Source organism: Agaricus bisporus (genome assembly GCF_000300575.1).
Source record: "Agaricus bisporus var. bisporus H97 unplaced genomic scaffold AGABI2scaffold_13, whole genome shotgun sequence".
Classification (NCBI taxonomy): domain Eukaryota; kingdom Fungi; phylum Basidiomycota; class Agaricomycetes; order Agaricales; family Agaricaceae; genus Agaricus; species Agaricus bisporus.
The window spans coordinates 425,936-442,786 of NW_006267348.1; the positions used below are offsets into that span (position 1 = coordinate 425,936).

Genomic DNA, 16,851 nt, shown 5'->3' on the forward strand with positions numbered 1-16,851 from the left:
CATAAAGAGGCCCGCCCTTTGGACAAAACATTATTTTTGATCATCATTTTGGATAAGTCTACTTTGATAGATGATCAGTGCCACCTCGTGCTCACGTTTTTATGAATAGGAATTGCGCAAGAAGGTAACGTAGGAAGTGAGCTGTAGGTTCATTCGGATTTAGTAGTAGGTTTTTTTTAATGAACCTATGGTTTCGAAAATCAAAGTCACCGAACCACTTGTCAGCCTGTATTAGTTCCACCCCAAAACCTGATTGATTGAAGGTACCCCTCCCTCGAGACTTACTGCCTACAAGATCTTTGTGGATGAGCTTTTCGAACATCCTGCAAAATACTACCAGTAGTAACGGGAGACAATTTCTTACACCGAGGGACACATATCCAAAGCACCTTGACAAAGGCAGGACGCAAGATCAGATTGAAACGTAGATGACGAGCCAAAGCACAAATCAGTTCATCAGCGCTAGAGCTTCATTCCATGAATGATCATGAGAAGGCTGGTTCAACCCGGGACGTCCGAATCTCTGAATGGGAGTGCCGTGGTTACTACTTTCGTTACGGCCAGTGCGTAGATGCCATTTAGATTACCCCTCTAATCACCAGGATTCAGGATATCGGCCTTCATCAGACCCGGAAGAGCACATGCATACTAGGAGACGAGCTTCCCCCTCATAAGCCAGGAGAATGTCTGTCGCGAGCCAGCCCACTCGCTCGCTTCTATTAGGGCGCGGCATCGATTGATGATAATAATTAGATTCTATCTACGTTTTACACGTTACGAGAAACGGTCCTAAGTTCGAGTTGCTGGATCTCCACCTTCAACCAGGGTAAAGAAGCGTTGCCTCCACCAGCGTCAGCGATGAATGCAGTAACCTGAATCATGGTTACTGGCGTCGATTCGTCGGTGACGATGAGGATACCGGAACCTGGTCGTTAAGTAGTTCATAATAAACCATATGTCGGATATAGATAACTCAAATAATTGAATACAAATCTCGAGTCGAAATACTGAATATGCGCATGATTGTTGAACTGAAAATCACAGTCTGAAGGTCGTATCTTCCATTTCATATGATATATGACTCAATGGGAATCTAAAACCGGTGGCTTCGAGCACCTCGATATGAACCTCATTGATACTTTGTTTCCTTTCGCCGTGATAATAGGTGTAGTAGTCAGCAAGCATACCTGACGAACTCCGCCGATCCGCATCGCTGGTTTCGAAATCAACAGAACCACTCTCCGAATAGCTTTTTTAAGCTCCAATCCTGTATGCGCCTCAAGTCTCAGCCGGAAGAATCATAATGACCTGGTTCGTCCTCCAGAACATTGTCGCTTAATAAACCCGGGATAAGTAGTACGAGTCATCAAGATCTCATGTCAATGATACATATGTCTCTCAATCAATTTTCAATCTGCCTCACTCACAATCTTGGCGTGCGCGGCCATCTTCAATTCCTTCCCTTTCGCCGTCCATTCTGAAGTTGAGATTGAGCAGTAGATCCTCAGCGCACTGCAGCTGAATGAATGACCTGTTGATTCTGCCAGCGACAAACACCGACGCGACAGTGTATCCTTACCAACCCATTCAGTCTCGTGAGATTCCGGCGAAGACGATCGCGTGGGGTTCGCGGAGACGGACATATTTTGACTTGAGTTTTCTCACTCTTTTGACAGATTCTTAAGAGTATCATGACAGTTTACGAAACTGTATTGTTTCTATAATTTGGTAATGATAGTCGAGATGGTCTTCTCCAGTCACCAGTGACAGCCGAGTTGACAGCCATGTTCATGTGGTCGAAGAAATAGGCAAACTATAGCTCCGGCGCTCAAGCGTGTGACATAGTACTCACTGATTCACCCCCTTACATCCATCCATGAATGAGAACTCATCTAAATATATATACTCCCTCCGTCACCTAGATACATCAATCGCTCCACGTTGACGTTGAATTCGCAACTCTACTAGAAATAAACATCGGATCACTTTAGTACATACACCCCACGCGAGTCCACAACTTACAAGGTTTAGTATTTTGAGAAGGAATAAATTATATGTAGATGGGTAACGTAGGGTTAAAACTTGTCCATTCTGCTCCGCTGACGAGATCACTTTCGTCTATAAGGAATTCCTATAGAATATCTTAATCAATGCCAGCCAAGTGAAGCCCAGGCAGGAATGTGACTGACAAGTGGAGCTTCTACCACAGCACCGCGAACCCGGCTCAATTTTTCTTTAAGACGGTCGAGGGTGATACCAGGGGCAACGTGGCCGGTCTTAACCTTAGGGACATAATTCTGCACATAAAGCCCTTGAGTCCAGGTCTAGAAATGGAAATTGAGAAACATACGTCATAGGTCTTCCAGTTTCTAACAACGTTAGTAGGAACATTTTTGAAGATCTCTGAAAAAATCTCCCTGTTCGAATGAGCCGTCTCCCTCAAGAGCCGTTCAGTCTGCTCAGAGATTGGGTCCGCAACAAGCTGATCTTCTTCTTCACCTGTCTCGTCAGGGTTGGGAAGCGGTGCCGGTTGCATGAAGTCGGTTTGCTCATCGCAACCATCGGACATTTGAGGTCTGATGAGACCAAGGTGCTCTTTGAAATGTTAGCCCTCAGTTGTCAAGGCATCAAGGGTGTGCTTACCTCTGTAAAGTTTACGGCGTAGACTGGATGCGAAACGCGAGACGTCATAAGGTTCCCCATTCATGGTGGACTGGATCATATCCGTATCCTCTACAACAAGACAAATTTCGGAGTCACCGTCACCCTTCTGGCTACGATCGTTGATGTTGGCAGAACCCATCTTCAATAAAGTCAGCTTGTTGTAGATTGAAACTGCGTACTGAAACTTACGATAACCCGTCGATCATCAACAATCATGACCTTGGAATGGATATACAATAACTCCGTGACGTATCTATCGATGTTACTCTTAGAAGCGTAGAGGGGATAGTAAAGATAACATACGCATTCAATTCCTCTTCTTCCGTTCCCTCCCATTCCTCTTCCGCCAATGTAGTCCTATCTTGCAGCATATGCTGCACCACATTGTCTGCAACATTTTCGTCGCGTCTGACGCTCTTCGCACCTTCTTCAAATCTTGTAATAGTTTCATTAGCTTGTTCCTCACTCTCCGGAATCGATAACTGCTGGATATCCTCTCCAGCTTGATCACTTTGTACAAGCCCCTCGGTGGTTTCCTTGGGTATTTTGATCTGAACAGTCTTCTGCGATGTGAGCATATCCCCGTCAACCCACTTCCGGCTCAGAGCAACTTGAGCGTCAAAGAATTTCACTCCTGAAGCATCTTCAGTTTGGGAGATGTATTCTAGAGATATATCGTGAGACATAGAAGGGAGATTCGAACTCAATTAACTGACGAAGGGGCGCATTAATCCTGTCATAGGCACGCAGATGGTAGAATCGGATGTAATCCAAACTGTAGAGAATATGAGTAAACAGCATTACCACGGTCATGCATGCGAGAACACTCACGGCTCATATCCAGCCTCTCTGACTTTCTCATAGATACTATTCCCGCCGCGGTTTATGGTCCTGTACTGAGCACCTATTATGGTTTTCAAGGAACCCTCGTCCTTGACGTTTCCTGCGAACCCGGGAACTTCAGGAATAAAAATGACAACCTTGAAACGCTTTCCCTCTTGACCGGCACGAATGACTCGGTCAGCCAAGGCTTTGGCAATCTTATTAGTGATGACATCGCCATCCGTTGTAGACGAGATGCTAAAAGGATGTCACGATGAGCATCAATAGAATGCCTGCATATGATCCATAATCGTACAAAAACTGGTTTTCTATGAATTGAGCTCAGAAACGAATTGAATAGCATAAAGGAAACAATAAATACCAATATAGATAAAATGCTCTGCTTCCTCAATCATCTTCAAGTCTACGTTCACATTTGAGATTCAGTGCTGACTGGAAGAATAGTGACATTCTCACAAGCATTTTGAATACTGTGCTCAGTGAGTACACCGTGAGACCAGTCACTGACGCTGCGTACAACTTGGACAGTGCATGTTCCATTTCTAGGAAGCGGATACTCGGGATCCGGATCAACGAGGCCGTGCCATCTCTGTTTGTACTTTTGGCCAATCCCACGCCATTTATCCAGGTGGGGGTGACCTGGCATTCCATCCGTTACGTGCACGCACACGAAGACACGAAAAAAATCATATACGTACGGGCAACAGCCTCCTCGGGCGCATATTCCGGCTTGTGCGGAAGGTCCAACCACGGCCATCTTCTGCACAAAATAGAATAATGAGCACAATGCACCAATCACGATGGGGTAGTCGACTCACGGTTCGTTGCGATACTAATAGGCCTCATCAGTAAGTGAAGAAGAATTATTGAGAAATACGGAGACCGTCCCACCTTCCGTTTCTTAATTTCATTCCACCTCTCAATGAAATGCTGACAAACATCCAAAACTACCGGACCGCAGAAAGTCATATGGACCTAACAAACAAAATTGAATGAATGAGCATAGCCCGAAGCTTGGGGACGCAGGAATTCACATCGTGCCAAGGCATACGAGCACTCTCCAAGATGGAAAGCTGGTTGCTAGCATAATTATATACATCACGAAAATCCATGATACGAGCGTTGTTGTAATCTTGTCCAGGGAAGAGTGTCTTGGAGAAGTCGGTGGGGTGGACATCGGCAAGCGGGTGGTTATGCGTGTCCCAGCGACCAAAGCAGAGATCGAGTCCACCAATGGCAGCATAATGATTATCCACCACGACAACCTAATATTGATAACGTCAAGCAACCGTCAAGCAACAATAATGGAGTCAAAATCCAGTGTATGAACCTTTTCGTGATGAGACCAAAACTCGATACTATCTGTGCAAAAAGAATTACGCCTCCAAAAAAAGATGATGTTATCCTCAAATAAGTTACCTTTGGCTCCGATGTGGTCAGGGTGACGCATGCAACTAATGTTTGGGTGTAATGTCTCTAAAGTTCTCTGACAGAAGTAGGAGTTAACAGAAAGAATATACCTCTGATGTACACCTAACTTGCCTTGGTGTGTTTCGAACTCATGTTCATAGTTTGAGTGACCTGCAAAACGTCAGACAACTCATTTCAGAGACCATCGATACATCACTGACTTCTTTGTAGACAATGACATGAATCATGACACCCTGTTCGGCCTTACGTTGTAGGATCCGGTCCAGTCTGTATTCAGGGTATTTCGCCGGAGGGCGACGCAAGTATAGTTCTGGAGTCAACCACCAATCCTAGTTTTCGGATGATTGGTCGTCTCTTCAAGAGAATTGGAAAACACATGGCACTTACAAGTATAAAGATAACTTCTCTGGCACTTTCAAGCATTTCAGAAAGCGCCCACATATAATCATGGCCATCGATATGCCTAAGCAGAGAATATACGTTGGGTGAAGTGATCAACACCAGATGAAGGCATACCATTTGACAAAATTCTCGGTTCGTATAGTGGAAAAACTCTCGTAACGGTGGCCAGCCCTGATTTCAGCACGAATTCTGTCCTGTTCTTGCTCCTCGGGCTCATCGTGTCGCCCTAGAAAACGAATTCTCGGACTGTGACAACCTGCCTTGGAGTCATGAAAACAGAACGCACGATTGGGGTTAAAACGACCTGGATGCGAATTCAATGTAAAGCACGGTTAGCAGCCAAAGAAACTAACCTATTGCTTCAGCCCGAGCATGTTTTACGCCCTTTTCGACCAGCTTGACTGCATCCGTAAATGCATTTGTGAACCTGCTCATGCTTTGTGATTATTGTGATGCAGATTCGATAGGTGCTTCCAATCTTCTATTGAAAATCAATAGGGGTGTTATCGATAAAGTACTCGGTGTTTACTTGCTGTGGTGGGCGGTGATGAGCTGACAATGTTTCCACGTGTTTCACCGACACCTTCCGGTGCTTTCTCCAAATGAAGAAGTAGCCCGGCCCCAGACTGCATACCGCCTTTGTCCTTTGACGACGACATCTTTCTTTCGCCGCGATACTCAGCGCTCACCAACTACTCGAATCTCATTTTATGAATCATTGGATGGCGTGTTGAGCTACTGTGGCCCCTGTATAATAAGCTTGAACGGATCAATGCCACCCTTTTACAGCCGAGAGACACGGTCTAGGGACAGCTAGGGACACGGTCAACCGAGTTGGTCAGGAACTGCTTGCCCTAGTATGTAGCGATTATGATGGTTTAATAAGTTAATGCTTGATATACATCGAACAGAAGGAAAGGCTGGGCTCTCTCTAAATGGACTTCCTTGAGGCCGGTCATACTTGAACGTTTGAACAATTGCTTTCATATAACAATGAAGTGCTATAATATAATACTATAGTTGTGGGCTCTAAAAGAAAATGAGCCGTGCGCTGTTAAAAATATTTTGTAAAAAAAAGAAAACATAATTTGACTCGGAGCACGATTTGACTCTGCAGCTAGTCTACGGCCTTTGAACATGTGTGGCAGAATTTGCAAATTGATCAAAAAAAGGAACTTTTTGGGGGGGAAGAGAAGATGGAGTTTTATGACTTTGGAAACCAGGTCGCTCGGTCGACTGTGAATGCGAATTGTTCGTGGGACGAAGAGGTTCTGTGGTTCGGTGACCAGATATTGAAGATTCGGCTAGCCATGCCAAATTCCTATTTTTCTGGGCCAGTCCGTTTTGTCGTCATTCAGGAGACCGTTTTGAAAGCTACTATTGGGTCTTCTCGGATGGAGGTGTTTTCATCAAACTTGCAGCGACTGATTGAATGTAGTCCACTCGGAGTCTATGCTTGTTTCGGACCATGTTAAATTAGATCTCGTTAGAGTGTCTGGACCCCTTAAACATGCCACAAACGGTTAGTGCTGGAGGTAGCTTAGACCACCCCTCTTCAAGTGGGGACAATAGCCGTTGCGGTTCTATCCGACGAGGCCACGCAAGGACTCGGCAGCTCCCTGGCGGTTCCTAATTCACAAAATCACAAATCAGTCTCGACTTTTACCGGCCCCCGATAACTCAATATATGATATTTTTCCTAAAATATCTTGACTGCCGATTTGGTTTAAATATTCTTCCTCTTGACATTGACACTCCCGCCTCAAAGATGAAGGATATAAGAATATTTGCTCCAAAACTTAGGTCAGATACACAACTAAACAATCAAAGAGCAACCAGGTTCTTGAATACAAACACTATACCGATTTTGCTTATCAAGTCCGGCTAGTAGATCTGATATTGTAATGATGAGACGTCACTCACGTATTACTATATGTATTATTTCGGGAATCTCCTTGTCTCATCTTTGACAGGTCAAGTCCACTGCGGAAAGGACGACACCTGAGTCACTGTTCTCCTGATATATCTATGTTCGCCTTATTTCAACTGAAAGCTGATTGAGACAGGCGAGTTATGATTTTTTGAAAATCGAACAGCCATGGTGCGAGCGTCGGGAAACAATTAGGAGAGTAGGCAATAGGCTTGCTGCATTTGGAAAACACGCGGTCCCATGAATTCCGAAACGGAAAGGGCGTGTACATCCATTCGGCTCAATCAGAAGGCGAACAAAATTGTTCAGCGGATGTGAAATTTTAATTTCATCTTTTGATACATAGCGTGAATCGTCAAACAATCAGAACTGTCATCTAGAATTAACACAATTCTTATTCAATTCAGCAAGCGAACGGGTGGTGAGAGTCTTCATAGCCAGGGCCATTGTCCCTGATGCACGCTCGCGATGGAGGGCGACCGGTCTGGGAGGTTTATCATCCTTTTTCATGAATCACATTGCATGCCGGACTATAAATTATGATCATCGGCGTTCTAATTACGGCGGGAACTAGTAGCAGCTAGTAGCTCACCCCAAGTTTCAACGATTCCATCCATGATGCAATCGCCGTCCAACGTCGATAGAGTAATGGCCGTGACCCAGTTATCTTGACCAAAAATCAACGTGTGGTCATTCTCAATAGAATACAATTTTTGGTGGTTCCGTCACTTCATTTACAGGTATAGCGCTTGAACCACATCTGATCCACGCGATTTTCCCAGTATCTGACAGCGTCCGCTGTTGCGGTTGTTGATATGTCTTCTACGAAGCGCGATGAATCCACACTTAATCCCTATTTCACAGTCTGATGCGTGAAATACGAGGCTATGAGCCTAGTAACTCTATGCAATGATCCAATGAAGATCCAATGAAGAAGCTCAGGCCATTTTTAGCATTGGTGATCGAATTGATCAACAATTATATGGAACACTGATTGATCTAAATATGGAACATTAGTCCACTGAGATCAAGCGCCGCGACATGGCACATAACAGTCATATTATAAGCATCAGTTATCCAGTTGGATGTGATCGTGAACAATTTGCTACAAAAACCGTCAAATTATTTCTGCTGGACCATCTTCGAATCAAGATGATTTACTCAAGTCATCTTCGATCATAGCCCTGGAACACGCCCTGAATCTGGCTCTCCTCAGATAAGTGTACCTGGATGAGTTATGAACCGTTATTGTCGGTCCTAGCTCAGACATCCGACTTTCAGTCATTGACTCTTGATAATTCTGTTACAAATCAATATCATCATTAGAATGAAGAAACCGCTGTTCCCCTTCAATCAGCCACCAAAATTGTCAGCATGTTTCCACAGGTGGAACAGGATTAAGTGGTCAAGAGAGGGGCTTCGCGCGTGTCTTGGTGGTTGCGAACGGAGTCATCGTCTCTGGCCCCTCCAACAAGTCTCAGCAGCCTGAAGTTTGCAATTGATAGATAGGCCCCAGAAATGTGGGGTCGGTGCGATTGGTTTAGTTTGGTATCAAGTCACTGAAAAGGTAAGTAATTCGCTGCTACCACCACGCGTACATTCAACTTCGTGATATCTCGACCCATCTATTGATGCATCAGAGCTCATCAACGTCGGTTTGTCCCAGTGCTAGCTTCGCACATGGCTACGATCGTTCATATGCTAATGTATTTATAGATGCCATCAATGAGTGGCTAGACACCACGTCATCTCAATGACATACTTGTTTCCCGCATTTCCCGTATCAGGGAAGAGTCATATCACCCCTACAATTCATGTTCAACCTTCACACGGTGTTCGTTTTCTCCGCCTTTACCCCGACATTAGTGGCAGAGAGTTGGTATACATTAGCCAACATTATTTACGTTCCGACAACGCAGGAATCCGAGTCATACGTTAAGCTGTCATGGGCCATGGCACTATTGCCGTCTGATGCCCAATTAACTGTCGATCTGACTCCTATGAACCCGTCCAATATAGTAGTTAAGTTGGTGATGAAATACCAAGGAAAAATAACATACAATGTATTAAATACAGTGCAATGTAAAAAAAAGAAATTCATGGTAATTAACAACCTATACAATTTGGTCTCAATCAAGTAATTAATAAATCTATAAAAGAATGATGAGGCATCTCAAGTTTCTCAACTCTCCCAAGTTCTAACAATAGCGTCCGAGTCAGCCGACTACCGCACGAAATGGGGCAGTGTACATGACAACTGTATTGGCTAGAAGGCATTGGCTGCCTGACAATCATGGCTTCGAAGTTGATTAGAAAAACCAATGAACCAGTTCGAATCAGCTCAGGCAACCAAAAATCACATTAGTTATGAATTCGAGCTGGTCGGCGAAGCAGTGGTCGTCGGGATGGTGGATATGGCAGGGGATGAGGTAGCAGGGGTACTGACCCCCGTAGAAGAGGTAGAGGCGGGTGCACTTGACGAATCTAACATTGGAATGTAATGACGAATGTGTTCGGGAACGAGCTCCAGTGGCAGACGTGCAATCATGTCTAGCGGTGCTCTCTTTGCAAGTGCTAGTAGATTCAATCGAAGATTGCGTAGCGTAGGGTCTTCTGGCGTAGCAAGTTTCGTTATTGTATCGCTATGCCCTTCGGAAGAAGCCTGAACCACATGCGGTCCAACTGTTATGCCTAATCCAACACTCACGCGTTGATTGAGCACCACGATGAGGTTCGCCACGTATTCTAACACACCAGCCAACTCCTCAGGACCTTCCAATTCGAATGCACCATTATTGGAGCAAGTCTCCCGATCGGCCTGTTTCTCGTCATTTTCCTCTAAAGTCATAGCGTCTCCATCGACAGATGCCTTGGCTCGTTTACGGACAGAGACATTTGCTTTCTCTTCCATTTCTTTCCGTTTCACCCTAAGGCTTTTACCGGCCCACTCTTCTTCACTCAGGAACAATTCTTCCGGCTTGTTTATGAGAGCACTCATATCAATCTTCTGGAGTTTGATCTGAAGTAAAGCTTGTAGCGCAATTGAGGCCTGGGGCACAAGATGTAATGATGCCGCAGTCTGATCGGCGACTACTGAGTTGGTTTCCACTTTCGTAAGCGGATTCAATGACAGAAGTTGCAAATGTTCCGCAGTTTCTCGTAAGAGCGAGTGTCGACCTTCGGTTAACTCGTCCACGATGTTCTGTACATAGTTAACCAATGACATGCCAAGCTCTGATTCTGATGGCGCTGATGGCGAAGGGTGGCATTGCGGCTGGGACCAACATTTACTTTCAATTGTGAAACGCAGAGTTTGAAAGCTTACCTCCACGGGATCAGCGCTAACAAATTCGGCTAAACTGCGCGCGTACGCGAAGCCATCGACGCCGCCATAGACCACGTCCCGAATGTACTCTTCAGCCTCGGCAGCTCGCTGAGGTGTGAAGTATTCATTGGCGGTAGCGGTTGAAGCCTCTGTGTATGCTGTTATCGTAGCATCCTCAGATCCTTCTTCGTCATCCTGTACTCCAACCGGTTCTAAACTTTCTTTAATGAGATCAAACACAGCTTTATCCTCTTCACCATTTTTCGTATCGACTCCCCGCCTTTTCATCTCTTCCGAAAGAGCACCAGCGAGGACTGCAAACGAACCAAAATCTGCGGGATGAGCTTCGCGTCCTGTTTGCCATGGCGGCTCATCTGTTTCTAACTCGTCTGGATTATCTTTAACTTTTCGACCTGTCGCATTACGGATGATTTGCCAATGCCGCCGTTTAGGATATGTCGTAATTGAAGGTACTTCAGAATTTATGGAGAGTGTAGGATTGTAATTTAGGGGAAGATTGACGGTGGAGGGAAAAAACGTTGAACGAGGGTTCCGCATTGATGATTCTGGTTGAGGTGTGGACCTTTCTGACGTCGATTGCATTTGCGATAATGTAGGTTGCATTGAAGGTGCATGGGGTATGGATATTGGAGGGTATATCGGGGTCAAACGGGGTCGAGAAAGCGGATCTGGGACAAGAGCGGATAGAATCGAAAACGGATCCTCCACTTTGAAACCTCATCAAAGGCAACTCGCCACTAAAAGGACCGTATGAACGCACTTTCAGAGTAGTCTAGACTTCCGTCGGGCAAATATGGAGGTCCCTCTTTCTCAAAACGTAGACGCTCTTTTTTTGTTTTGTAACGCTTGCCTATGAGATATATAAGTTGACTTTCTCGACTGGTGTTAATAACAGTCACCTTTTAGCTTCAGTGCCACCATGGTGTTCGCCCAATCGGAACAAGGAGGAAAAGCGCCGAGGCCATCCTTAGAGCCAGGCAACCTGCCGTCACCGTCAATGGATTCGGAGACATTTGTTGACGAGGCCGCTTTCTTGTAGGGACCTCGAGTGCTTCGCCTTCCACTTGTTTGTTGAGTTTGTGAAGTAACAGATGGAAACCGACCGTTGACCGTGACATCATCGGCTGGAATAGACGTCGGCGGGTTATCTTCATCGTCATCATCAATATTGACAGCAGTATCGTCATCTTTCTCGATGTCAATATTCCAGTCGGTTTCGTATTGAATTACCGTTGGCGATGCTTTAGCGATGTGGTCGAGAGCCCAAGCTTCAATTCTCTCCGCTTCGGTGTAATAGATAGTACCTGGGGGATTGAATGTTTTGGCATTTGTCGTCACTAATTTCAAATCATTCTGAGTGGTGCACCCTCAGTCACTAGCCCGATGAATGTAGAGCTTAGACGCACGGCAAATTCTTCCAAGGATCGGTACTTGCCCCGGTTGACTTTGTTGGTCATGGTCGCGAAGTCCATGGGACACTTTATAACGTCAAGATAGCCAGGAACAAGGTTGACCTTGACTGGCTCCAAGAAAAATGCGTAATCATCCTTTCTAAAACAGAGGTTTCAATGTGATCCGGGCGCCAGCTATATGGAACGCATACTTTTTGATCTGCTGGATAAGTTTGACGAGCACCTCTTTCAAGGGTTTTAGTTTCACAGGCCTAGGAGCTTTTTTCTCCTGCCCTTCGACATCGATAGCGGGAGACTGTGGGATGTGGGCAGCTTGGGTGGTTTTCTTGTCGGCCTTGGCAGCCTTGAGGTTCTTGAGAGAGGGAAGAACGAGGGTGAGGCCTGACCTTGTCGTCGTTGGCCGCGACGGCGACAAGGGACTGTGGGAGGAGGAGGGAGGAGAAAGAGCTGCATCCATTGCACTCTGCGGCTCAGGTTCTTTCTGTCCACAGAGCTGCTTAGCTAATTCTTTGCATCGCTGGAACCACGTGACCATCGGCAACTCGGGGCGCTCGTACAGTCGCAGTCTAAAAGTGTAACTGTATTCTTATTCTACATCTCTTCTGCTGTGTCCAACTCTTGTCTGCGACTCGACGACATGCGACCATGGACTAATGGGTCGTTTCCAAGTTAGACGCTTGGCATTACTGATGACCTTTCACGGAAACCTTCCAAAAAATTATGAAAGAAGCTTCCTTCGCGCATTTCGATTACCTCCGCAGTTGTCCAGCTTTCTCTGACTTGGTCACTGTGCCCCAAAAAGAGCCTCGTTACGGTCCCTCGTCTACCCAACTTTTACCTTCCAATCTCGTCACCTCGGAATCCGTACATACTTCACTCTGGATGTTGTAGCCAAGCAACAACCTCTTCTCTGGGACGGTAACCGCTACGCCGCACTTCGAAAAAAGTTCTCGCCCTCGAGTATTGGTTTCTTAATGGCCTCGTACATTATATATATATTTATCCCTTCACCGTGGCACGTGGCTCTTTTATCCAATATAACCTCGTGGCATTAGCGAGGAATACTCCTGGGAGTCTATTTGGCATCGTCACAGAGCTTAGGCAATCTCGCTAATTTTCTTTCCGATTTCCTTCCTGGTCTAGGAGCTCTCTGCTTCTTCCCTATTGAAAAATCAGAATTTGCACTTATGTCAGCCACCCATTCTCAAAACGGCGGGGTATGGCCCTAAGAAGTCACCAATTGTTTCAGCTGGGTTTCAGCGAGGTAAAAAATACACACGCAGATCGGAGAAAATAGAAGCTGTAATTGTTCTCGAGGATCATGTCAGAGGAATGGCACGCAACGAGGTCCCGGCATGCCTCCTAGGTTCATCGACTGAGCTCGTATGCCTTTGTGATGTGTCAATCCTCAGGGTCTCAGATCTTATTTTGTGGCCAATGACGACACCGTATGGCATGCAATTACTATTCTCCCAAATTGCGGCTCGTACAGTGGTCCGCGGTTCACGTTCATTTCATCGATCTTCGATTTCGATGTATGATTATATCCACACGGAAAATGCCTTCTTCAGGTCACTCGACTTTCCAATATTAGGGTACCTCTTTTTCTCGGAAAGCATGTGCTTACTCCAAACCAGTCCGGGATACTTCGAATCGCTTCAAGCAGCATCGCTCAATAGCGGAATCCGTTGCCGTGTTGCTACCGGTCCCAATCCAATAACAACATTTGTCGTTGACCAAACTTCAGGGTCAAGGAAATAACATATCTTGGAAGGGGTTACTACTACATTAAGTCGGGAGCGTGTCGTACATCAGGCCGTGCATTGGGTTGCCTTGGGGTTGCCTCAAAATACTCACCACAAGGTTTGAGATACGTCCAGGTTGCGTGCCAAACAGCTGATTAGTGAACTTCTCTATAATGAGACAATTAAAGACGCAGTCAATCAAATGCCTGGTGTGCGAAAGCTTGCCGTCCGAATGATGTGATGTTTGTAAGTATCTGTTGTCAAGTGGTCTTTTGAATAAATTCCGCTCCCTCAGTATTTGAATCGATATGTACAAAATGCAGAAATTAATGACAAACATCACTTTTATGTTGACCCCGTGGCACCAATTTCCCCGTATGACCGCTCCTGAGGATAATTAAATCCTCAACCTAGTGACTTGACATCGACTCCCGCTGATTACCGAATCATGGCGGGCGCGAAATCGAGTGCCTATGCCGTTCTTTATAAATCAAACTCATCGCTCGCGGCAGGCTATGGAACCGCGCCGCTCGTAACTACAATTCGAATCAATTGAACCTACTAATTTCGTCTTTGCTTGTGACAATGTGTGACATTCTATGTTCGTATCCTTCGCGAGTGTTCGTTGCTACTTTACGGTGGGAATTGGCTGTGCCGCAGGATGCATTTGTCGCATGAAAATCTCTCGAAATCGGGACATAGAGGCCGAGGTCGACGTCGTCAGGGCGGGGACATCGCAGACACAGTAACTAGGCTGGGAATTGTGCATTTAACCCTTGACCTGTGATCACGCGTGCCCCTGTTTATAGGAAGACTCGATCAACTCTAGATCTCGATGGGTTTCATGGATAATCATGATCAATGGTTTGAATGTTTCAATAACGTTATCAAACCGGTTGGTAACATGCGGCTCTAACTGTCGGCAACGTCTTCACATGAGTATCTTCCGACGCTCAACCCTGGCTTCTTTTGCAATTGGCTACATATCTTGCTGTTGCCGCCACAGCGTTGTCGTCTCGATGCATTGAGACTGCATCGAAGGCCCTCCGGTTTACTTTAGCTGCATTCACTCTGGATGCCTAGTTCGCGCTCTCCTTCTCCCTCCCCTAATTCTCCTCTCACTAATTCTACCCCGTCCCCGGGCTCAACGACATCACGAAATTACATACTTAAGCAAAATCCATATAATTTTCCTATAGATCAGTCTCCGCCGGAACTTCGACAACCCGTCGCCTCCACGTCCACAGCCCCACCTGTCTATGCTTACAGTCAGGTGGTGGAATCTGGAATCAAACGCCCGTTTTCTGCAGTCACCGAAGGAGAAAATCCATCTATGGTGAAGCGCTACCGAATGCTCTCGCCGGCACCGAAAGTAGAAGATTTACAGGAGCGAATGAGTCCATCATCCGATTCGCCAGACCCAGAAAATGAACAAAATGACTCCAAAGGCAAATTTCCTGGACAACATCCTCAAGAAGACATGCCAACCAAGAAGAAGCGTACGCGTACTTTGACGACGCCCCATCAGGCTGCCGTCCTTCACGCGTTACTCGCACAGGTAAGGTCCCCGCCAATAGTTAGCATATTTTCAGCTCTAATGACAACCATCTCAGTCTCGGTTTCCGACTACAGCTATGAGAGAGGAAGTTGGTCGTTCGATTGGTCTGAGCGCCCGTAAAGTGCAGGCGAGTACTTCATTACTCCACGTTCCTTTCCATTGATGTCATCTACCATTCAGATTTGGTTTCAGGTGCTCTTTTTAAATTAATTGCTTCCGCAATCATCGACCGTTGACTTTCGATTTCGAACAGAACCAGAGGCAGAAGGCAAGACGTCCTCGTAAAGAGCCAGACGACTCGGCACCCCTCCCCCCGAGATATGGACCCTTCCCGGCCTATCCGCCTCAAGGTCACTCGAGCCCTTTTCCCGTAATGCCAGGAGTCAGTCCTCCACCGAATCCTCAATTATTACCCGTCACATATAATACTCCCGTCCAACAGCCTTATGGTCGCCCTCAATTTCCACGAGAATCCTCGCGTAGCCAATCTGTGGAGCCACCAAGCCAGCTTCTTGGACCTGGTGTGCCAGGTGCTGATGGGTATGGTTCCTCTTATCCAGGCCCTTCTCGCGGCCAGAGAGATGCAGACTCACCACTGGATGACAGTACTCGCACCGACACGCCATATGCATCGGGGTCACCACCCCAAGTGCACAGCCCGCCACCAGCACCAATTACACGGCACGCGGCGTCTTCATACGATCAAAACTTTAACCGGACATTGCCCCCTTTGTCCTACCATTCCGCCCGCCCTCTTTCCGAAGGTGCAATCGTGTCCGGGGTACCACGACCTCAATCTCCCTTAGTCACTCTTTCGCCCCCTGAGTATTTCCGCCCACGGACAGAATCGTTCCCTTCTTCACCACGGTCACACTTCATTTCTCGATCGCATGATGTTCACGGTCAATCCCGAATCATTCTTCCTCCACCATTCACACTCCAGCCTCAACCGCGTTGGAATGAAATGTCGTTCGCAGCAAATCTTAGGCCTGCTGCTTTCGTGAGACCTCCCTCCGAGCAACAAGCAACGAGAGCTAGCTCGGCCTCACCCTTGGCACGTCGCGCTCTACCGCCTATCTCACCGTACTATAATCATTTGGATCCTGAACAAGCATCGCTCGTTCCTGACTCGGTACATAACGAGCCTTTGCTTGACACTGCATCCACATCATCCAATCGCGGTAGTCGTTATGATCCCGTTCGTGCGAGTTTCATACCGTACTCAGCGACAATAAATTCGACTCCGACTTCTTCTCCGCTTGCTAAGAGCCTGTCGGAGGCCGATGATGATCCAGTTGACGGCTGAACATTTTTTGCGCGCCGAATGTTTTTGAAAATGTGCTGCTTTCATATGCTATCCATTCATTTCCATTTTTTTTGTTTTTCTCAGCAGCAATAGATCTCACGCTATTTGACGAATACTGCAAAAGTCCGGTGCCCCTCATTCCAAAAAAACATCTCCTAGTCATCCATTCGTTTTTGAATTTATACATCAGTCCCCTCTTTCGAACGTCATAATA

General features: G+C 46.3%; 3 protein-coding genes across 3 annotated transcripts; 1 reads left to right on the plus strand and 2 right to left on the minus strand.

Moving 5' to 3' along the window:
• Positions 1–1,704: 1,704 nt before the first annotated feature.
• On the minus strand, positions 1,705–5,878 carry AGABI2DRAFT_188389 (hypothetical protein). Its single transcript, XM_006456394.1, has 23 exons — positions 5,694–5,878; positions 5,627–5,644; positions 5,455–5,566; positions 5,326–5,401; positions 5,139–5,267; positions 5,050–5,088; positions 4,927–4,993; positions 4,838–4,869; positions 4,542–4,772; positions 4,399–4,482; positions 4,326–4,339; positions 4,206–4,267; positions 3,964–4,146; positions 3,869–3,910; positions 3,496–3,694; positions 3,381–3,439; positions 2,968–3,328; positions 2,854–2,917; positions 2,644–2,803; positions 2,351–2,595; positions 2,190–2,297; positions 2,023–2,131; positions 1,705–1,964 (listed from the first exon to the last, which is right to left on the minus strand). Exons 1-22 carry the CDS (start codon positions 5,773–5,775, stop codon positions 2,051–2,053), a joined length of 2,448 nt encoding a protein of 815 aa, XP_006456457.1. The 5' UTR covers positions 5,776–5,878; the 3' UTR covers positions 1,705–1,964; positions 2,023–2,050.
• Positions 5,879–9,635: 3,757 nt separating this feature from the next.
• On the minus strand, positions 9,636–12,485 carry AGABI2DRAFT_122354 (hypothetical protein; the record flags this gene model as incomplete). Its single annotated transcript, XM_006456395.1, has 5 exons — positions 9,636–11,323; positions 11,377–11,466; positions 11,516–11,969; positions 12,023–12,167; positions 12,220–12,485. The coding sequence occupies 5 exons, from the start codon at positions 12,483–12,485 to the stop codon at positions 9,636–9,638; spliced, it is 2,643 nt and encodes an 880-aa protein (XP_006456458.1).
• Positions 12,486–14,848: 2,363 nt separating this feature from the next.
• AGABI2DRAFT_122355 (hypothetical protein) lies at positions 14,849–16,637 on the plus strand (the record flags this gene model as incomplete). Its single annotated transcript, XM_006456396.1, has 4 exons — positions 14,849–15,331; positions 15,387–15,452; positions 15,512–15,523; positions 15,585–16,637. 4 exons carry the CDS (start codon positions 14,849–14,851, stop codon positions 16,635–16,637), a joined length of 1,614 nt encoding a protein of 537 aa, XP_006456459.1.
• Between the last annotated feature and the right edge of the window lie 214 nt (positions 16,638–16,851).

Coding starts and splice junctions, on each gene's coding strand:
- AGABI2DRAFT_188389 (XM_006456394.1), bottom strand. CDS start 5,775: ATGAGCAGGTTCACAAATGCATTTACGGATGCAGTCAAGCTGGTCGAA. Junction 4,994..5,049: donor TGAGTTCGAAACACACCAAG/GCAAGTTAGGTG, acceptor TACTTCTGTCAG/AGAACTTTAGAGACATTACA. Junction 4,483..4,541: donor CTCGTATGCCTTGGCACGAT/GTGAATTCCTGC, acceptor TTTGTTTGTTAG/GTCCATATGACTTTCTGCGG.